General features: G+C 39.5%; 1 protein-coding gene across 2 annotated transcripts; it reads left to right on the forward strand.

Moving 5' to 3' along the window:
* Nucleotides 1–400: 400 nt before the first annotated feature.
* Nucleotides 401–23,369, forward strand: Tgds (TDP-glucose 4,6-dehydratase). 2 transcript variants are annotated; one of them, XM_008826999.3, is made up of 12 exons: nucleotides 401–555; nucleotides 2,773–2,839; nucleotides 4,527–4,595; nucleotides 5,435–5,525; nucleotides 10,421–10,563; nucleotides 12,949–13,047; nucleotides 14,579–14,638; nucleotides 15,826–15,869; nucleotides 16,875–17,040; nucleotides 17,603–17,661; nucleotides 18,486–18,583; nucleotides 20,641–23,368. In XM_008826999.3, the coding sequence occupies exons 1-12, from the start codon at nucleotides 470–472 to the stop codon at nucleotides 20,724–20,726; spliced, it is 1,068 nt and encodes a 355-aa protein (XP_008825221.1). In that variant the 5' UTR covers nucleotides 401–469; the 3' UTR covers nucleotides 20,727–23,368. The 2 variants fall into 2 exon arrangements, with proteins under 2 accessions (XP_008825221.1, XP_008825223.1); XM_008827001.3 differs by lacking the exon at nucleotides 10,421–10,563 and having other exon boundaries at nucleotides 5,435–5,521; nucleotides 20,641–23,369.

A 23,369-nucleotide genomic window follows, 5' to 3' on the forward strand; every position in this document is an offset into this window, starting at 1 on the left:
AGTAAGATCTAAAGGGGGGAAAGACGAAACATCTTTGTCTTGATTGCAAGTAGCCTGTTCTGTGATCATATTAACAGTAGAAGATAATTTTGCGACCGCTGCAAACATTCCCGAGGTGTCTGCCCCGCTGGTGGGTAATCTCTGGAGATGGCCGAAGTGCAACAATAAAGACATTCATTCATAACTCCAAACTTCGTTGTATCTACAGAAAAAAGGCTTAAACCATGCTGGTGACACTGGCCTACGAAATGTTCAGACCCAGTTTCTGCTAGTTGGCTGGTGAAAGGGCCTGCACCTGCGCAGTGGCAGTGGGCGGCCCCGCTCACGGGGCAGTGCTCCGAGACAATCCGGAAGCGAGCGCTTCCCTTCTACGTGTCAGGGGGAAAGGCTGCCGCAAAACGTCGTGGTGCTATAGCGCTCCGGCCTTTGGAGCCGATGCTTTACGGCGCTGGGGTTGCGAAGCTGGGCGATGTCGGCGGCCGGTCGGGTGGAGCCCTCTGGTCTTCCCTGCAGCTTTGCGAAGCGGGTCCTGGTGACCGGGGGTGCTGGTTTCATGTAGGTAACGGGGCCGGTGGTCGAGAAGTTTCTCCCCACAAACCCTAACCTTTCCTTGCGGCTCTGCTTGTCTCTGGCACTTGGGGGCCACAGCTTTGGGGATCCGATGTGGGGAGGGTCCTAATGCGCGGTCGGGACCGTGCTACAGTTTTCCTCTCTTCCTGGTTTTTCAAAGACGAGGTTGATTTGAAGCTCCGACTTTACCACCAACTCCCCTCCCCAGAAGACAGGCAGAAGCGCTGTGGTACTGTGCCCCCCTCCTGGCTGCCCGAAGATGTCACCACCTGTCACTTCTAGAGACCCATACATGAAACTCTTCATCTGCTGCCTCTCTCCTCAGCCGAGCCTTCACCACCACCACCACGTACTGGCCTTTGCATATCCGCACCCCTCAAACGATATGGGGATTGTGAAAGGACTCGTTTACTCAGCAAACTTTGAAAAATGCCGTTACTCCCAACCTGAGCTAGGTTCAAAACCACATAAGCCAGCCCTTTCCCTCTACAAAGTATATCCTTCACTACAATTCCCTCACCGCTGACCCCCCCCCCCCCTACCTTTGCCTCTGCTACCACTTTGTCTAGAATCCTACTATACTCTCCTAATTGATCTTAACTACGTCTTGTGACTATAGTCTGTTCCTCACATAGAAGTGTTTTGTTTTTTTTTTTCTTTTTTGTCTTTTTGAGACAGGGTCTCTCTGTAGCCCCAGCTGTCCTGGAACTCACTATGTAGACCAGGCTGGCCTTGAACTCACTGAAGTGTTTTTTAAGGAAATCGGATCATGCTACTGTTTAGAATTTTATTCTTGTGGTTTCTGTCAGACTTGGAATCAGGTTTATTCTTTATTAGATCTAGAAGACTCAAGTACTCAAGCCCTACTTTTTCAACCTAATCTTTGCTTTTCTGTATGAGTCAGGCTGACTGTTAGAGGACAACACGCTAGTGCCCTCCAGACTGGACACTCAGGCACTTGTTTCTTTTTTGCTTAGGCTCTAGTGCAAACAGTTCGTTATTTATCTAGGTATCACCTCAGAGTCTCTACTGGACCACCCTATCTAAAATAGATAACTAACACACTCAACACTACCTGAAATTATAGTGTATATGTGTGTTTACTTATTTATGGCCTTGTCCCCATTCTTGAATATAAACTCCACAAGGACAGACTGATGTTCATTAAGCACCTGCAGAAATGCCTCCTCCATTTTATTAGTTATTGAATGAATGAATGAATGAATGAATGAGTAATAAACAGGAGACGCCTACCCTCAGAGAACTCATTGTCTTCTGCGAGAAGAATGTACATGGATATCCTTGTTTACTGCCCACTAATATTACATAGACCTTTCTGATCTGTCACCTGGCAGACGGTCCAGAAAGCTGTGTCACTTAGCGAGCAAGAGTATGGATGTGAACATGTACTTGTACTTGCAACAAAGGGCTGGTACATAAATGATAGGTCCTAGAAAAGCCACGAAAGGACCACCAGGTACAAACTCTGTCTTCATAATTTGGTCAAGACCTTCCCATTACTCTCAGAAGCCCAAAGTTTCACATATTAGAAAATCTGGCAGATCATCTTACCAAGATATGCTTCTAGCTCCATTTCAGTGTGCTATCATGCACAGGAACCACTGTCAAGTACTGAACTCAAGATGATTTCAGCTGTTACTAGCCCAGGAAACTTGGGTTTATATCAGGACCCTCCAGAGGTTTCAAGCTTACACAACCAAATCCTTGTACCAAGAAAGGAGTTAGGGAAGTTACTAGAAACATAGACAAATGCCTTTGTTCATGTTGAAGTAATTTATGTATAATTTACATTGCAGTTCCTGAAAAGGCACATTGGATTCTGCAGTTGTTCTAACTAGATCTCATATTTTTCATCCTCCATTCTCACACTCAAAGTATGCATGGACAGCATCATTTGGTTAAACTGGCTTTTTCTTTATACTCAGGGGCAGTAAATCTTCTACCCAGAGCAAAATGAGTTTGTTTATAGGTAACTATTGAGAAATGTGGTTAAGAGGCCATAAGAGTTTGTGGATAGGATTGAGAAATTTGGTTTAAAAATATCTTTTTGGTGTGTTACATCATTTCTATTACCTTGGAAAAAATGTAAAGTTATCTTAGAATATTCTAATACAGCTTAAGAAAACTTCGGAATCTAGGGAGATTAATACTTTATACTCACAAGGTGTGCTTTTCTTTTAGTGCATCACATGTGACTGTCTCTTTAGTGGAAGATTATCCAAACTATATGATCATAAATCTCGACAAGGTAAGGATTGCAAATAAGCCTCATGCACTGAAATTGCATCTTAATTTGATTGCACCTTTTAAAACTACTAGGGTACTCTTAGAAGTACATTAGAGAACTAAAGAGTAGTGAGGCATACTATTCCTATTTTTTTTTTTTTTTTTACATTTAGTCATTTTAATTCTTAGGGTCTGTATTGTCATGTGCTCATGCTGTATTTAATCTTGGGTAAAAACTTTTGAAGTTCATTTATTATCTAACCCATAAAGTTAGGGTTTTAAGTACAGTATTTTTACCAAAAGAAAAGCTTTACCCTTTCTAAATTTAGTATTTATTGTAATATTGTGATTACTAACCCTTTCAGTAATGACTTTTTAAACTTAATTATCTAACCATTTGATTTTATAACTCGACCTCCTGGAAAGTCACACACACACACACACACACAGAGATGTATGTATATACTTTTCGATATTAAAATGTAATTAAAACTAGATATGATGGCATATGCCTGTAACTATAGTACTAGGTAGTAGAGGCAGGAGGATCAGAAGCTCAAGGTCATCCTTGGCTACATAGCAAGTTCAAAACCAGGGTGGGAATGCATGAGATTCTATCTACAAACAAACAGAAAGTAATTAATTTAGTCCGGAGAATCTTGTAGTATTAATTGAAGTCTCCCTGCCTGAAGAATGTGAAAGCCATGATCTGTAATCACTGGATCTTTGAGTTTAAACAAGATGCAAATGGTTATTTTAATTTCATAAAATGTAATAGTGAAAATGTATAGGTCAAGAATAATCCTTAACTCTTGGATTGATTTGGGGGGGGGTTGGCCTTACTGTTATGAACAGATGAACAGGATCATTTTTTATTCCTTTTTATTTTGTTCGTTTATTGGGGGGACGGTGTGGGGGAGATATGTGCCACAGCTTGCATATAGAAGTCAGAGGACAGTTTGAGGGAGTCAATTTTCTCTTTTCACCGTGTGCGTTTCCAGGAATCAAACTCAGGTCATCAGGCGTGGCAGCAAACACCTTTATCCACTGAGCTATCCCGCTGGCTCTAGCCGTGTAGTTCAGGCTGCCCTCAAACTCAAGATCTTTCTGCATCTGCCTCTTCAGTATATCCTACTCACATGTATCACCACAACTGACTTAAAGTGTATGCATTATTTAGCTGAGGAAGAGGTTCAGTGAATATAATATGTGTAAAATGGATATAATTATTTTTAAGTCAGTAGTTCCTCTTCTGTCAAGAATAGTAAACTTCTAGCTCCAATTTGGTCAAGAACATTTTTAAAGAGAGCCATTTTTCTTTTGAAGTTTGTTTGCTGTTTTGAACATTAATAATTACTTTTCTTAAGCTGGATGTGGTGGTACAGACTTTTAATCCTAGTGCTTGGGAGGCCGAGGCCGGCAGATCTCTGAGATTGAAGCCACCCTGATTACATAGGGAGTTTCAGGCCAGCTAAGGCTACAGGGAGACCTTGTCTCAACAAAACAAAACAAAAATTTTAAAAATTACTTGTCTTTTACTTTAAGATGTCAGAAACTTAAAAATGTATAAAACACAGAGTGAACATTCTAAGAAGACATGTTCTTGTAGTATAGTCTTTAATACTGCTAGTCTTTCAAATTAATGTAATAGGAAAAGCTGACTTCACTTTTTGTGTTGCTCCTCACCTCCCATACTCTCTTGTTTTAAGCTGGATTACTGTGCAAGTTTGAAGAATCTTGAAACCATTTCTAACAAACAAAACTACAAATTTATACAGGTATGGAAGTTTTGTTACAATTGTTTTACCATGCTTCTGAAGTCATTCAGAAATTACAATCTTTCTGTGTTCCAAATATGTGAAAGGTCTTGGAAGATACATTCATTAAAGATCAAGTAATTTCCTGAATGGCACATGATATAAAGAATTCCACTTTTAGATTAATAGCACATAAAAAGCTACATAGGAGATTTGGTTCCTTGGCAAATGTATGAATAGCTGACCAGATATATGAACCAACCTTCATCTGAACATCACATGTACTGTAATTTTGGTTAGTGGTGATAAAATGCATTTTCCGCTGGGTGTGGTGGTGCACGCCTTTAATCCCAGCACTCAGGAGGCAGAGGCAGGTGGATCTCTGAGTTCAAGGCCAGCCTGGTCTACATAGCAAGTTCCAGGACAGCTGGGGCTACTGGGAGACCCTATCTCAAAAAGACAAAAAAAGAAAGAAAAATGCATTTTCCAATGTTCCAGCTGTTATACTTTAAATTGTTTTTTAATGGTTGTCTGAATGGCTTTTTTGTTTTTTTGTGCCAAAACACTTTCCTAATCTTAGTTTTATAAGAATGTAATGAAAGCCAGCACAGTATTTAGCAAAAGTTGGTTGTCAATGGAATATTGTTTGACACATTTGCAAAAATGTTTTAAATTTAATATCGTGTGTTCTGAGATGCTGAATAACCACATTGTTATTATGTTTGCTACTTGATTGACTTCAAGACATTCTCTACTGAACTTGGGGGCTGAGAAATGGAGGGGTGTTAATGTAAAACTGCTTATTGTGAATGCAAATGTACACTAAAAACTAGTCCTTTCATGTTTGCTGTTTCTATTAGGGTGACATTTGCGATTCTCACTTTGTGAAGCTGCTTTTTGAAACGGAGAAAATAGATATAGTACTACATTTTGCTGCTCAAACACATGTAGGTAAGCACTGTTCTATGTTGAGGTTGTGACTGCCATTTTCTTCCCTAGTGAGTAACTAGCTTAAATCCAAAATCCAGTAATAGGGTTGAATAAGTAGGCCCTTAGTGTGATCTTTGAAAGAAGACACACATACTATACCAGAAAAACAAGCCGTCGACATAGTACTATGTCATTAGTAGGACTGGGACTTTTTATAGATCACTTTTATTAGTGTATGCTGAAGTAGAACATTGAATCAACTCTCCCTCTTTGTCCCTCTCTCTTCTCTCTTTTCTCTCTTTTCTCTCCCTTCTCTCTTCTCTCTCCGGAGTCTCACTGTGCAGGCATTGCTGGCCTGACACTCACTGTGTTGACTGGGCTAGCCTTGAACTCACAGAGATCCACTTGCACCTGCTTTCCAAGTGCTGGGATTATAGGCGTGTGCTATCACACCCAGCTTAAACATTGAATGTCTTTAAAAACTCTGTTGAATATATCTTAAAAACTCTGAGTTGAATCAGATTCAGAATAGTTGTTATTTCTGAAGAGAAGGGATGAGATGAGCCCTCAACTCCAGCTTTATGCTTTTTTTTCAGTTGAGTGGTAGGTACACTGATGAACATTATATTATCTGTCCCATTTTGTACATTAGAGATATTTTTAAGTATTTCACCTAACATTTTCACTGGAGATCATAGCATGTACTCAGAAGAATTTAGAAGTAGTTAAATGAATAATCATAATGTGAGCACCCATGTAGCCATCACCCCAGCCAAAGGCAGTGCTGCTGAGTCCTCTGTGTTAGTGGGGTGACTGCAGCCGTGTCCTGCTAGTTGAAACCTGTGAAATCCTTTGCTTTTCTCTACAGTTTTGCTGCCTACATGTTTATCACCAAACATTGTTTTTTAATTTGGAATGTTTTTAAATCTTGTATTGCAGATGAGCGCACATGCACACACACCCACGTGTCTTTTTTTGTCAATTTCTTTTCATGTGAGTTCATCTGGGTAGTTGGATGTAGGTAGTTTGTTCATTCTCTGTGCTGTCTAATATTCCAATTTCAGAGTACTCCACAGTTACAAATTTTATTCTTGATGGACATTTGGGTTGTTTACACTTCTGAGCAGTTTTAAACAATATGCCGTGAACTTTGTTCATATATCATGTGCTTTTAAGTACACATTCTGATACCTATCCAGGATCATAAGACTTAATACTTCAGTAGTCAGGCCATTGCAGACTGTTTTCCAGAGAGCTTCCACTGATCTCCATTCTTCAGGAATGTGGGGTTTTTGTTCCAGGTCTCACCACAGCTTAGTTTTCTTTCCAAACTTATCACTGTTTAGTGGACTGTTATGTCTTTAAATTATGTCTTCCCAAGTTATTAGTAAAATCTTGTGCTTTTTGTGTTTTTCGATAACTTGGATTTCTTTTATGAACTACTGTTGAAATCATTTGTCCACTTTTAAAAATAACCTATTTACCTTTTTCTCATTGAAATATCTTTTAAAAAATTAAAATGTATTTTTATTTTTAATTACGTATATATGTATGGGATGGGTGCGTGGGTATGTGTACATGAGTGTGGGTCCCCTAGGAAGCCAGAATTATAGAGTGTTTGTGAGTCAACTGATGCGGTTGCTGGGCATTGAACTCAGGTGCCCTGGAAAACCAGTTTGTGCTTTTAACCACTGAGTCAGCTCTCCAGCCCTCATTTAAATATCTTAACAAGAAATATTTCAGTAAGAAAAATGAGTAGTAATCTCTTGTATATTTCTGGTGAGCCAAACCTTTATGAAGCGATCTTTTGGGTGTGTGTGTGTGTGTGTATGTGTAGCTGTGTGGGCACATGCAGAGGCCAGAGGAGGATGTAGGGTGTCTTCCTTTTTTACTTTCTGCCTTACTCCCATGAGACAGGTAGGTGTGTGTGTGTGTGTGTGTGTGTATAGCTGTGTGGGCACATACAGAGGCCAGAGGAGGATGTAGGGTGTCTTCCTTTTTTACTTTCTGCCTTACTCCCATGAGACAGGATCTGTTGCTGAACCTGAAGCTCACTGGGCTAGTCTGTTTTGCCAGTGAATTCCTGGGATTCACCTCTCTCCATCCCCCAAATGTCGAGATTATAGGCACATGCAGCCATGCCCAGCTTTTACATAGGTTCTGAGATTTCAACTCAAGTCCTGATGCTTACACAGCAAGTGCTGTTACCCACCGAGCCATCTTGCCAGCCCTGAAGTGATCCCTCTTCCTTGCCGATGTGTACTGCCTTGAAGTCCTTTGGTTGACATGGATGTGGTTGTTTCATCTCATGATGTCTTTTTCCATAGTTTTATTTCCAGCACTTTCTCTGTCTTCATGGTTTAGCTTGTGTGTTGGGCAAGCATTCTACGATTGAGCTACATCCTCAGCCTAGAATTTGCTTTTTAAAAGAGGCTGTTGGGATCATCCTTGATATTTATCCTCTGCTTGCCTTATTAAGGAATTAATTGCGGAATTGTTCATATTTTCTTTTTCTCCCATTACTAGCTTAGAAGTTGTATTCTGTTTGTTAGTCACCTTACATAGTGTAATTAGCTTTTCAAAGTGTAAAGTCCCCAAACCTTTGCTCTCTTCCCAGGTCATGCACTTTAAATGTTTATTCTCAACTTTGTTTTCAATTGATTTTAACTTTACCATGTGTAATTTTGTTTTTCAGTTCCACTAGACATCATTCTTGCTATTTTCTATAGTAGGATTTTGTATAGTCAATATTCATGTATATTTGAGCTTTGCAAATGATAATTTTCTAATTATGTCATTTATTCTTCACTTCTATGCCAAATAGCCATTTATAAGCAAGTTTTCCTCATAAATTATTGGGGTACATTTTATTTCTCTAAGTTCAGATATTTTTCCTACTTTGTCCTGTGTCCTTTAATTTTATTTCTAGTTTAAATTTGTTTTTGTTTTCTTTGTTTGGGTATTCTGCAGATTAAACCCAAGCAAAGACTCTACTTTTGCCCTATATCCCCAGCCAGCCTTTCTCTGCTTTTTAACAAAGTTTGACAGCAAGTTACATGCGTGGGTATACTCAAGGGTCCCAGGTTATATAGCCTTGGGTCTCTTTATAGAGTCTAAAAAAAGGAGGAGGGGCTGGAGAGATGTCTCAGTGGTTAAGAGCACTGGCTGCTTTTGCAGAGGACTCAGGTTTGATTCCCAGCACCTGCATGGCAGCTAACAACCATCTATAACTCCAGTTCCAGGGGAATCTGACACGGTCTTCTGACCACCGTGGGCATTGCATGACATGGGTGCACTTACATACATGCAGGCAATATACTCATACACATAAAAATAATAAATAAAATATTTTTTAAAAATAAAAAAAGGAGGAGCTGATAAAGGATGGTTCTCTGTTTTGATTGACGTTAGGGCATATCATTTTTCTTACTTTGCATGTCCCTTCTCATGATGCATCTGATTTGAGTCATATGGATGCCCAATTATTCATTGGCATAAAATGATGAATAGGAAATAGTGCTGGATAGCTTTAGTGTCAACTTGACACACCTGGTTTGAGGGAGCCTCAATCGGGGAATTGCCTCTATTGGACTGGCCTGTGGCCATGTCTGAGGAGCATCTTCTTGATGAGTGATATGGGAGGACCCAGCCCACTGTGTGTGGTGCCACCCCTGGGCAGGTGGGCCTGTGTTGCATAAGAAAGTAGGCTGAGCAGGGGCCAAGGGAGCAAGCCAGTAAGCAGCATTCCTCCATGGCCTGTGCTCCAGCTCCTGCCTCCAGGTTCCTGCCCTGAGTTCCTACCTTGGGCTCCCTGATGAACTGTGACCTGGAAGATGTAAGACAAATAAACCCTTTCCTCCCCAAGTTGGTACTGGTCAGAGTGTTTTGTTACAGCAATGAAGAAATAAACTAGGACAGAAATTTTCTCTAAAATTCACTTAGAAGACAGTTTGCCTTACTGTTCATGTACCCCAAAGCAATTCAGGCTAGATTGGCCTTTCAGTTTTTGTACCCAGATACATTATAAATATATTTGAATAGAAACTGCCTAAATTTGTCATTAGAGGTGGAGAAGCATGTACTTTGCTCAGAGTGTGGTATACCATAGCCTAATGCAGAAGGGGCAGCTGTCTGAGGGAGTTTTGAGCTGCTGGGTACCAAATACAATATTAGGAGAGGTGGGGTGTACATAACCAAAATCAAATAAAGTCTCAGCCTACTAAGCTTTACCCTATGCTTGCCTGTCTCTCCAGCACTTAGGAAGTCAGCAGCTCAAGACTGGGCCAGTGAGATGGCTCCGTGAGTAGAGGTGCTTGCTATGCAAACTTGATAACCTGAGTTCGATCCCCAGAACCATATAATGAAAAGAGAAAACAACTCCACAAAGTTGTCCTTTTACCTCCATATGTGATCTGCAGCACATGTGCCTCCACACATACATACATTATGTGCATGCATCTACACACACACACACAAATAATAATAAAGTAGTTAATTTTTTTTTAGGGTATTCAGGGTCATGCTCAGCTATATAGTAAGTTTGAGGCCAGCTTAGACTATGTAAGATTGTGTCTCCAAAAATGAAACAAAACCAAAAAACCACTCATATATATCGACATATATCTATGTTATTTCTTAAACCTATTGCAGGCATAGTGAGTAAAGAGAAGCAGTCTTTAGAATCTTAGTTCAAGTCATGTAGTAGTGCACACTTTTGATCCCAGCATTCGGGAGGCAGAGGCAGGCAGGTCTCTGTGAGTTGGAGGCCAGCCTGGTCTACATAGAAAGTTCCAGGCCAGCCAGGGCTACATACTGAGACCCTCTTTCAAAAACAGAAACAAAAACCCTGTATCCATTGTTTGGTATTTGTTTTTCCCATGAGTGGACTTGTTACAGCTCTTCTCTTCATCTTTTAGACCTTTCATTTGTCCGTGCCTTTGAGTTTACATACGTCAATGTGTATGGCACTCATGTTTTAGTGAGTGCTGCTTATGAAGCTGGAGTGGAGAAATTTATTTATGTCAGCACAGACGAAGTGTATGGAGGCAGTCTTGATCAGGTAAGCTAGAAAATGTATACTTTTTTTAAAAAAATATTTTATTTTATGTGTATGAATGTATTGCCTGCATGTATGTGAATGCACCCATGTTGTGCATTGCAGCAGAGGTCAGAAGAGGGCATCGGATTCCCCTGGAACTGTAGTTAGGATGGTTCATAGCTGCCATGTGGGTGCTGGGAATCGAACCTGGGTCCTCTGCAAGAGCAGTCAGTGCTCTTAACTGCTTAGCCATCTCTCCAGCCCCGAAAAGTGTATATATTCTATGTACTTACCACATACTGTGATAGAAGTCTGTCTTGTTAAATTAATTGTGGGCTTTTCTGTGCTCTAATTATATGTATTGTGTCACCCTCCAAAAGTTTACTTCATTGTCCCTTTTGTTCAAATCAAATGATACAGTTCAAATGGGGAGCAGGCTAGCGTTGATACACATTATTTGGGCTTTCTGAGTCAGGGTCTGCCTGTAGCCCCAGCTGGTCTGGAATTCACTATGCTGGGATTAAAGGCGTGCACCACCACTACTAGCCTTGACTGTTTTGTAACACAGCAGATCTCATGTTTTTGTCTCAGTCTTAAACCATGATAAATGTCATTCCCGTGGGCCAAAGCATAATATGTTACTGTAGCATACTCCTGCTCATCTTTCTCTTTGGGGCAAGAAAACATGTTAGAATATCAAAGGGTATATGTGAAATTGCTCAAACTGGAATTTTCTTTCATTGTTGTTTTTGTTTTTGACACAGTCTTGCTGTGTAGCCCAAGCTGGCCTGGAATTCTCTATGTTGCTCAGGTTGGTCTCAGACTCATAATCCTCCTGCTTCAGCCTCCTGACTGCTGGTATCACAGGGGTATACCACCACACCTGGCCTTTGAAATAATTCCTAATTATTGTAGTCTGTAGTTTTCTTTCCTTCCTTTTGAATGTATTTCCTATTGGTAAGTAAATAACAGGCTTTGGCAATAGCTCAATGGTCAAATGCTTGCTTAGCATGCAGGAAGCCCTGGGTTTGATCTCCAGCACTGCAAGAAAGCAAAAGCCTTATAGTATAAATATCTATACAATTAGATACAATGGCCCTGAAATTAAGAAGGTACCAAAGAGAGGGTTCAAAAGAATCTATGTACAGGTAACAATTATTAGATATTTACTTATTATAATTGTCTGTACAATTAACATTTTAGGATGGTAATGTGATCTTCTGCCATATTTAAAGGATAACTGCAGTCAAAAAATGAAATTATGTAGAAAAGAATGTGATTCTCATATTTCTGTAGTTTAAATTTTTATTTATTTATTTTTAGTATATGTGTGTGTGTGTGTGTGTGTGTGTGTTTTGCCTGCATGTAAGTGTACCACAATGTGTGTGGAATGCCCCTGGAGGCCAGAAAAGGGTGTTGGATCCCCTGGAACTGAAGTTATGGAGTTAGCAACCATGTGGGTTCAGAGAACTGACTCTGGTCCTCGGGGAGTACAGCAAGTCCTCTTAACCCCTGAGCCATCTCTTGAGCCTAGTGGGTGGACACTTTGAGTAGTGAATCTCAGAATATCCCAACAATAATGGTCAGGCAACTGCGCCAAAGTTTCCAAGGACAGTGACTTGTCTACCTAAGCAAATTGTAAAGAAACTTTATCTAGGCCTGCCTGGTGTCACGTGCTTGGTGGCACAGGCCTATAATCTCAGTTACTTAGGAAGATGAGGCAAGAGGATCACAATTTAAAGGCCTGCCTGGGAGATGGAATGTGTTCAGGGCCAACCTGGGTAACTCAGTAAGACTTTATCTCAAAAAAAAAATTTTTTTTAAGGCCTGGGAATATAGGTTTGATATAATGTGGTCTCCAATTAGCCCAGTAATTTCATCTCCCATTTCCCACACACCATTTTTTAGGACCTCTGTACTTGCTCTTTTCATAAATAGGGTTCAAGAGGTTTTTTGTTTTGATTTGGTTCTTGTTTCGTATTTTTTGTTTGTTTGGTTGTTTGGTTTTGCGTTTTTTGTTCATTCTATGTATTTATTTTTTTTGAGACAGGTGGTAGAGCTAGCTTTGAGTTCTTGATTCCCCTTACTCCAACTCCCAAGTGCTAGAATTATGGATGTGAACCACCAGAGCAAGAAATGGCCTCTTAAATGTAGTGATTGACATTTCAAGCTTTAATATAATAGGGTTTTTTATTTTGTTTTAGTGTGCGTGTTTAAGTGCGTGTGTGTGTGCATGCCTGCGTGTGCATGCACATGTGTGTACACGCATGCTGGGATTAAACCCAGGTCCTCACAAATGATAGGCAGTCTGCCACTAAGGCATCCACACCCTATCCTTTATGATATGTTTTCTACTTAGAAAGTATGTGTAGTACTTATTTTTCAAAGGTATCATTTTAAAATTAGGAATTTGATGAGTCCTCACCCAAACAACCTACAAATCCATATGCTTCATCTAAAGCAGCTGCTGAATGCTTTGTACAGTCTTACTGGGAACGATACAAGGTAAGAACTGATTTCTGAAACTTTAAAATATTTTATTTATCATTTTATTTAATGTATATTAGTGTATTGCCTGCATGTAGGTGGATGCACTCATGTTGTGCAGTGCCTGTGGAGGTCACAAGAGGACATTGGGTCTCCTGGAACTGGAGTTTATGGATGGTTGTTACCCACCATATGGGTGCTGGGAATGGAACCCAGGTCTTCTACAAAAGCAGCCAGTGCTCTTAACTGCTGAGTCATCTCTCCAGCCTCTGATTTCTGAAGTTAAAAAAAAAATTTTAAACATTTTTTTCCTGTGTGCATTCGTATATGTGTGTATGTGTATAGCTCATACATTCTATGGAGTGTATAGGAGTCGGGTCTCTTTCCATGTGGGTCAGGACATCAGGCTTGGCAGCAAGTGTTTTTACCTGTTGAGCCATCTCACCAGCCTTGATTTCTGAAACTCTTGAATCATTTACCTTGGGCTTAAGTTTTAAAGTTTCAAGTCAGCTTTGGAATAGAAGACCTAGCTAGAGAAAACTTATATAGTAAGGGCTTAGAAATACTGATATCTTACTCTGTATGGACAACAAAAGTCCTACCTCTTGTTCAGTTCATCATGAAAGCACTAACTTGAAAATATGTTTATTCGTATTTCAGTAATAGAGTTAGAGTGTTACGGGTCTAGTGAAAATCCCCATGGAAATCCTCTGAGTGGAGGGAAACAGAGGAAGGCAGATTCCCTTTCTGGCTGTTGCTTTTCTCTGCATGATTCAGCATTCTTGGATCCTCATAGGGAGAGAGACCTGACCTGGTAGCTCTAACCATGTTAGTCTGGGAGCTTCACCCAAACAGGAGCCATCAGCTCCAGTGCTGTACACTTGTCTTCCTACTGACCATTGTAGGTTATTAGGCGCTGAGTTAGAAAGGCAAGCCAAAGAATTCTTCAGATTCTCTTACTTTTTGTGGTGGCCCTTTTTACGTAAGGGTTGATTCAATGGAGAACACAAACTTGATGCTTACCATCCTACCATCTAACTAAACATAGAGTACTAGAAGTGGTCTTGGAAACAATTGAATAGAAGGTCCTCAGTGTTCTTTCGGACTTCCTTCCAGCCCTGCCTCTATATCTCCATCTCCATCCATCCTCCTCATGTCTCAGTAAAAAAAAGGTTCCTCTTCCTTTTGGATCCTCTGCCTTTATCTGAGTCCCACCCTCTCCTGCCAGTTATTTAGTTATTTATTAACTGGCTCTTACTATATAGCCTAGGCTGACCTTGAACTTGAAATCCTTCTGCCTTAGCCGCATGAGTGTTAGGATTGCAAGTGTGTACCATCAGGCCTGGCACTCTCTCTCTCCCTTCCTCCCTCCCTCTCTTGCTCCCCCTCCCTTTTAATGTCGAAGTCTCTTCATTGTCTTCATTCTGTGCTTAGGATGTATGGAATTTTTTAGGCAAAGATGTCTGTATTTGAAAACTTTGCATATCTTTAGGATAATCCTAATTGTTGCGCCCTTCCTTGTTATTCATGTTGGACATTTACCCTTAAGTTTCCAGTTGTCATCACCAGAAGCAGTAATGTTTATGGACCACATCAGTATCCAGAAAAGGTAAATTTTACTTTGAAATTTGTAGTAGTTTTTAGTGATTGTAACTTCTCAGTATTTGAAATAATCTCTTATCAGTTATTTGTCTAAAGTAATTTACATTGTAATTATACATAATTATGTGTTCTGTGTAGGCTGCATGCAGATCTCATCAGACTTAAAGTTTGAAGAGTCAAAGTATCATCACAGGCCTGCTGTGGTGGTTCCTTGATTGTCTTTAAGTTGGGGATGATTGGGCTGGAGAGCTGGTGCAGCTGTTGAAGGCTCAGGCTCACAACCAAAAGTTGAGGGGTGATGAAAACACTTAGGATTTTTAAGGGTCCAGTGGGAGGACACATGTGGGCATGCGTTGTTTTCTTAAGATGCTAACATATGTTAGCATGCCCCCATTATTCCACGGTTTAGCATGGTGACTGTGGCTACAGTTAGTCTGATTGTCCAAATATACAGAAAGCTAAAAGCTCCTTAGGTAGTCATGTGGAAGGCTTGTACATCAATTTGTCTTATGGTTAGTGGGTTTCCTGTGCCCCAGCTCATTTTACTGTGACATACCTGAATGTCTCCCAGAAAGCAATGCAGATAGCAAATAAAGAGATGTAGTTAAATGGCTGAAAATGCCTGGAGTTGGTTCTGTATCAATAAGCCCAAGGTTAGGTGACTGTTTCCCACCCTGCCTGAACGTGGAGACTTCATTACTTGATCAGTTTACTCAAAGGAAAGGCATATATCATGGTGTGCTGGTGTTAATAGTTAAGTTTTGGAGTATCCTTAGCAGATCTCATATAAATTGAGTTATCTCTTATTTCCCTGCTTAACTCTTCTTTGAATCCAATGACTCTGGAAATACATTAGCACTTAACTGAGTGGGTGCTTATACTTGAAGTAGTAAAGTGAGGTATGATGCCTGTCCTGTGGGAAGAATCACCTGCACAGGCAGCTTGTGCTGGCAGAGGCTTCCTCTGAATTCCTGATGTTCATTTCCTTTCATCATCAGGTAGCTGGCTTTTATGAAGTAACAAACTATTTTATAGTTCTTTATCAAATATTATAGTTTTTCATATATTTTGGTTAAAAGAATTAGAATGTATTCATATCCATATTTATTAATAATAATTTTTAATCTTACGGGTTTAAATCATATTGATGAGTACATTTCCAAAATCTGAAATGACATTTAAATATTCTTCTAGGTTATTCCAAAATTTATATCTTTGCTACAACACAACAGGAAATGGTATGCTATTATTTGCCTTTGAACCCACATGCTTTCTGCTCTGTTGATAGTATTTGTTAGCAATTTATTTAGAAAACCATAAAATCTTACATTCAGAAGCTGTCTTAAAATGTACTGCCAAATTTAAGAAGTGTTTCTTCATTTAATGTGATAGTTTTTCAATAGTTAAAATTCATCTCTATAATTTACTGAGGTGACTAATGAGATGGGCTCAGTAGGGAAAGGTGCTTGCCACCACCCTGACAATCTGAGTTTGATCCCCAGGACCCACATGGTGGAAGGAAAGAACTGACTTCTTCAAGTTGTCACTCTGTCCTCCACACAGGTGCCATGATGCACATAGCCCCACCCCATAAATAAATAAGTAACATATAATTTACTAAGGTAAATTCTTAAATTATCTGTCGTGGAACTTTGAATTATGGAATTAAAATTTAACTTCAGTATATAATTTTATGTTTTCAAAGGATTAATGTGATTCATAGAACTATAGACTTTTTTTCCTTTTTTGTTTCTGGAGATTGGTTTAATGTAGGGCCTTGCACATTTGAGGCCGGCACTCTGCTAGTGAGCCATAGCTCTAGCTGCTCTCCCCCCATCCTGGCCCATCCTGGGTTTTTTTTTTTCTTTTTTACTTTTTTCAGTTGCTCAGGCAGGCCTTGAACTTGGGATCCTCTTGTCTCAGCCTGCCAAGTAGCTGAAATTACAATCCTGTGGTACCCTGCCCAGCTGCCATAGTTCTTCAAAATGATTTTATGATACAAAATTGACAAATATTTCTTAGGGGTCCATGATTTCCGTTCTTTAAAATTAAGAATCTTCAGAAGGTTTGGACATCATTTAAGAAATGAGGATAAAATTTAAGGGAGTTATGTTTTCAGGAAAAGGTTTCCAGGGCTCCTATGGGAACTGGCTTCTCAGGAGTTACACACAGTCTTCACTTTGTTCTGCTTTGGGGAGCTTACTTTTTGCACTTTATAATTCTGCTCCATTTAATCTGTTCAGCTGTATTCATGGATCAGGGCTCCAAACAAGAAATTTCCTTTATGCTACTGATGTCGTGGAAGCATTTCTCACTGTTCTCCAAAAGGGAAAGCCAGGCGAGATTTATAACATCGGAACCAATTTTGAAATGTCAGTTGTCCAGCTTGCCAAAGAACTGATACAGCTGGTATGTATCTGTTGTAAAAGGGTGATGTTTATAAAATTGTCACCAAATTACTGATGGCAGTCATGAATTTAGAGTCAGTAGTTTACCATTTAGCTCCTTTACAAATAAACAGATGGAAACATAAATTCATAATTATGTATGTCATTTGTGTCTTCATGTGAAATAGTGTCACTCCATCAGGAAAAAAATATATGTGCACACTCTAATTGTAAGGTATACCTCAGTTTCTGAAATATGAAATTGTATTGTCATAGAATCAGAGCAATGATACATAAAGTAATTGTGAATATACAGCATGAATTATAAATCTTAGGGTTTAGGAGAAAGGGGACCAAGTAATAACCAAAAGTCAGGAGGTATGTTTTCTCCTGTGGTTTATATAATGCGTATTCTTTCTGAGCTTCAGATGGAAAGTAGGTTGTACTATAGAAAGCATTCCACCCTCTCCCCCTTCCCGGTTTGAGGTAGTTGTCTTTCTTGTCTGTTTTTATCAGCTCTTAAATACTATTGTTCTGTGGTCTCATTTGGTAATTTGACTCAGAAGCCTTCTTCATTTTGACAGATCAAAGAGACCAATTCAGAGTCCGAAATGGAAAATTGGGTTGATTATGTTAATGATAGGTGAGTAACAAGTTAAAACATTGGGGGAAGATTGGGAAATATTAAGTACTTATAAAATTATAAATTATATAAACTTGCCTGAAAAATACTTTATCTCTTTTGAATTTTTTGACAAATTTTTATTCCTAATTATAAATGTCATATAGATTAAGGATAGCACTGTTATTAGCCATATGATTTAAAGAAAGTTACTGACCCTTTCTAAGTGTGAGGTTTTCTCCATTGTAAAATCAAGATCATATCTTCTTATAGAAGTTAAATTTTAAGGTTTAATTATAATGCATACAAAGCACCTTGCCCCAGGCCTGATACCTAAGACTCCTAAGTTTTTATATGTTCTAAGTTTTGCCTGTATTTATATGATTTATTTCTTCATTTATCAAACATTTTGTTAATTTTTTCCAGGAGTGTATTTAATTCCAGCACTCTGGAAGCAGAGGTGGATCTCTGAGTTCAAGGCCTACTTTTTATACCGAGTTCCAGGCCAGCCAGGCCTACATAGTGAGATTCTGACTTAAAGACAGCAAAAACCAACCAACAAAACAAATAAGCAAACTCTATTAATTTTCTTCTTCTGTGTCTCAGGACCTGGCTTTACATAAATTGTGGCTGAATACATTATTAAAAGGGTAAACCACAGAGAAATGTCAGGTATTGAGGGTCATGGATTTTTGAAAATGTATATTTTATAACAATTTTCAACAATAAGCATGTCCCAGAGCAGTTTTGTTTTTTTCAAATGTAAATTGTGATAAAAATGTACCTTAATTAAATGTGTAAATATAGATCCACAATGTCCTTTTTAATCCCTTTTGCTTTCTAAGGCCTACCAATGACATGAGGTATCCAATGAAGTCTGAAAAAATTCACAGTTTAGGATGGAAACCCAAAGTGCCTTGGAACGAAGGAATAAAGAAAACAAGTACGTTATAAATTGATCACTATGGAGTAATTCAGAAAGCTTAAAAAGAAAAACCAATTCATTTTAGAAACTGCACAAAGCCAGCAGAATATTGTGAGGGCTATCTACACTTTCCAAATGATTACATTTAACTTATTTCTTTTAATAAATTGTTTTTATTATTTTTATTTTGTGTGTGTGTGTGTGTGTGTGTGTATGAGTGTATCACCTGATGTGTGTAAGTGCACTATGTCATGCAGTGCTCACAGAGGTCAGAAGAGGGTGCTGGATCCCCTGAAAGTCGAGTTATGGTTGTTAGCTGCCATATGGGTGCTGGGAACTGAACCCAGGTCCTCTGCAAGAGCAGCCAGTGCTCTTAATCACTGAGCCATCTCTCCAGCCCACATTTAAGACATTTCTAACAATAGTCTGTTTCCTGAATGTCTTGAATTTCATGGACTTCTCTTTTTTTAAAATATATTGTTATTTAATTTTTGTGGATTTTATGTGATACATCTTAATCATATTTAGCCCCTCCCCCCAAACCCCTTCCCATAGCCTGCATTTTGTCATCTATATTAAGGCCTGTCGAGTCATGTTTGTGTACATAGATGTCCTTTGGTATGAGTTCATCCACTGGAGTCCGTTCAGCCTGTCTAGAGTCACTCCCTTAAAGATCAACTCTCCCTCACCCACCAGTGTTTAGCTGCCAATACTTTCTTGCCAAAGTGGTGGCCTCCTGCTCATTTCCTCAGTTCTGTGCTGGTTTTTGTCTGCTTGAGTTTGCATGGGTCTTGTGCATGCTGTCACCATTGCTGTAAGTTCATATAAGCTAGGTCCCAGGAGCCTATAAGACTGTTTCCTTATGGTCACACACCTCCTCCCCTGGTTTTTTGGGCCTCTTTTGTCATGACCTCTGAGCCCTGTGTGGGTGAAGTTCAATATAGGAGTCCTGTCCAGAGACCCACATTCTGTAGTCTCTTATTCTCTATACTTTGGGCAGTTGTAACCTTCCATGTTCATTGTATCACCCTCTGTTGCATGAGGAAGCTTCACTGATGAGAATTGAGAGATGTATTAGTATGTCTCTACCCTTGTTCCACTATGTTTTGATTGGTCTTCCTATAGCTTATTGGTATAAATTCTGGGGTGTGCATTTCTTCATTTTCTTCCTATTCTTGAAGTGTGTGTGTTTTATATAACACCTTATAATTCCTAATGCCACTTTTTTTCTGTCTCAATGATCTATAAAATAGTGGACCATATTAAGATCAGTGGTGGTATCTATTCTTTGAAGAAATGTCTTGGATCCTTTTATGTTGAAATAAATAGAAGCAAATTGAGTGCATACAGAAAAAAATTCTAGTAAAATAATTATAACATGTACACACACACACACAAACAAACAAAAAGGTTATATATACATAAAAAGCTTTTGGCTAGGTGTAGTGACTCACACCTTTAATCCCAGCAGGTACAGGCAACTCTGTGTGTTTGAGGACTGTCTCAGGAAAACACCAACAAACTATTTTGAAATAGAGTCATAGGAAAAAAATCTCCCCAAATGTACAAAAAAGTTCTTGATTCAAAACTTGAAATACAAAATACTTGAGTCAAATATTAAAAAGCAAAAGCAAAGATAACTTTGGTTTCTTAACTGTACTTAGGTTTCTTAACTAAAAAAACCTTATAGTGATAGTATATAGCATAAAATAACTTCATATATTAGTAGAAAGATCACATCATTTCACTCTGCTTCTGGTACAGTATTACCATATTGAAGGAACAAGTATTTTTTTCTATAAAATAACTTTTAAGACCAGTATAAATGACATATTTCCCCTGAAATTGCTTACAATCAGAATGTCTTCAACACTGATACCTGGTAGTTTCATTGCTAAAGGACTTTTGCAATTAAACAGAAATAGAATGATTTATTAATTCTAAGATTTTTTAGGTGATGTGTTATCTGCTGGTTACTTGAAGGGCAAGACTTTGCTGACGTAGCAGAAACTCAGTAAATGCTGGCTAATTGATACTTGCTTTTTCATTTTTATTGTTTTTGATTTTCCTGCCAGTTGAGTGGTACAGAGAGAATTTTCATAACTGGAAGAATGCAGAAAAGGCATTGGAACCCTTTCCAGTACAGCCGCCGTTTATATAATTGCCACTGTTTCAGAGAAGGAAGAAAAAGTAACCCTACCTCAACAAGTGAAATGAAGTGGCCAGGTGATTAATGACTTTCTGAACTGAATTCAAATGCAAAGTTTTCTGAAGAGTTTCAGTATCGGCACAGACACTTCATTTTGGTGTGAGAGTTCCTTCAGCAAACTTCTGCAGCTGAGGAGAGAGCAGTAGAGCAGACTCATGCTGCCGTGGGCCAGCGAGGAATCTCCTGGACCTGAGAGCAGAGACACCAGGGCGTTGGCTGGAGGGCAACCTGGGCTGCCTTAGAACCTGAACTTCTCAGGTTGAGTGATGGAGAATGACTAGTATGCTCTGACTCTGTGTTTTTAAAGGTCTGATGTGCTAGAGTTGCTTTAAAATGGAGCAAAGTGGAAGCATATCTAGCACTTTTTAACTTTTGATAATTTTGTAAAATTAAGGAAACTGCTTTTTAAATAGGGTGGAAAATTTTTGTATTTTTGAAATCAGTTGATTTATATATAACCTGTATCAGAAATTTTATCATGTATTTACTGTTCACAATGGTTTTATTTATAAAAGTGTCTATATTTTAATATATTTAATGTATAATGTGGCTTTTTTAGCAATGTATTTTTATTTTGTTGTAGAAAATTTTTTTTAATCATGTGTTTTTTTCATCTCTTTTCCCTAAAGACTTTAAGGTTGACTTGAGAAAGTAACTGAATGGAAGTGGGTAGACAAAGAAAAGTGTTGCCAGGTTACACTCTATTATGAATGTAGATTTTAGACCAGGCTGCCTGGTGAGACCCTGTCTTAAAAAGAAAGGATCGAGATAAAGGTGTCGCAGATAAAGGTGCTCGCCCCCAAACCCGAGAACCTGAGTTTGATCCCCAGAACCCAAATGGTAAAAGGAAAGAACCATAAGTTGTCCTCTGACCACCACACAGATGCCTCAGCATAAACACAAGCAGGCAAGCTAGGCGTGTTCGATGGTGCATACCTGTAATTCTACCATGTAGGAGACTGAGGCAGGAGGATCATGACTGTGAGGCCAGCCTGTACTACATAGTGAGACTTCATGATAAAAATATAAATAATTTATTTGACCCTTGATTGAAAAGTCCCTGATATACTTAGTAGCACCCCTTCCCATGTACACCTGAACAGGTTCTCTAGATACTTTCCCTATGTGGAGAGAAAGAGGAGCACAGCTATGTGAGTTGGGTCCTGTGAGAGGCAGATATGGAACTAAAGTAGTGCTAATAAAGGAGATGAGAGAGGAGAGAGAGAGAGAGAGAGAGAGAGAGAGAGAGAGAGAATGAAATTGGGCAGGATAGTGGTGTTGGCTAATACTGTGGAAGCAGAAAGACAACCCCATATGGAACAGACTGTTGTGTGACTCAGGCCAGCTTGCCACCAAGGAATGGTGTCTTACTGGGGCTCAGTATTTGGATGCAGCAGAGTGGGCGGCCACAGGCGGCAGTAGCTACCTTGGCATGGTAAGTGAGAATCCTTGGGGCCCAAGAGTAGGTTCCATGTCTGCTTATGCCTGTTCCACACAGGTCACTGATGAAGGCTGGGCAAAGTTAACAGCAAGTCACTTTGCTGGATTCACTGCCTCTTCCACAGTGTAACCTGTGACCACAGATCTACACACTCCCACCCTCTCCCATCCACCCATCTTCAGGCCTCCACCCCTGTCTTCCTTGTCTCTGCCTCTGTAGTCTTTTTCTTTCCAAGCCACAGCTGTCTGCCCTGAACTGAATATGGAATCTCAGTGCAGGTCACCTGTAGATGTAGTGCGTGACTAGGAGAGGCACACTACTCAAACCTCTGCCCTTTGATTATCCCTTTGTACATTTTTTATTACATTTATTTATTTTATGGGGGGCAGTGTGTGTGCCATGGGCTTGTGTGGAGGTCAGAGTACAGCTTGTGGGAGTTGGCTCTCTCTCCTTCTGCCATGTGGATCCTGGGGATTGAACTCAGGTCATGCTTTGATGGCAATCTCCTTAACCCATCCAGCTGTCTCACTGCCCTCTATTGCTTACATTCTTGTTAAAGCCACCCTTGTGTGGCATAAATGCAACCACCATGCATTTTTTAATTGCCCCCGTGTAGCAACTCATCCATTTATAAGCCAAAATGACCTTTTTCCTCCCCTTTCATTTGGTGTATAGTATCCTCCACATCGCTGGAGGTATGTGCCTAGAGGGGGGCATTGGTGTCACTAAGATAGTGACATGCCAGTCTAGCTGTCCTGCTCTTGCAGCTTAAGTCTTATCGTACCCAGGCTCTAGCTCAGATGTTCCATTTCCATCTTGTAATGGAGGGACTGCTCCTGATAGTGTGTGAATGGATGTACTGGTTGGCAGGAACCACCATCACGGCATCACAGAATCGGTGGCTTCAACAACAGATGAATTTTCTCACTATTTTGAGGCAAAAAATCTAAGGTCAAGATCGAGGTGTTGAGTTGATTTCTGAGATCTCTCTCAGCCTGTAGATGTCTGCTCTGAATTGTTTACATGATCTCTGTTCTTATATATCTGAATCTAAATTTCCCTTCTTAAATTTTTTTGGATTTATTTATTTTTCTTTTATGTATATGAGTGTTTTGCCTGCATATGTACATGTACCATGTGTGTGCAATGCCCAT

Source organism: Nannospalax galili, unplaced genomic scaffold (assembly GCF_000622305.1).
Source record: "Nannospalax galili isolate Female #2095 unplaced genomic scaffold, S.galili_v1.0 scaffold272, whole genome shotgun sequence".
Classification (NCBI taxonomy): domain Eukaryota; kingdom Metazoa; phylum Chordata; class Mammalia; order Rodentia; family Spalacidae; genus Nannospalax; species Nannospalax galili.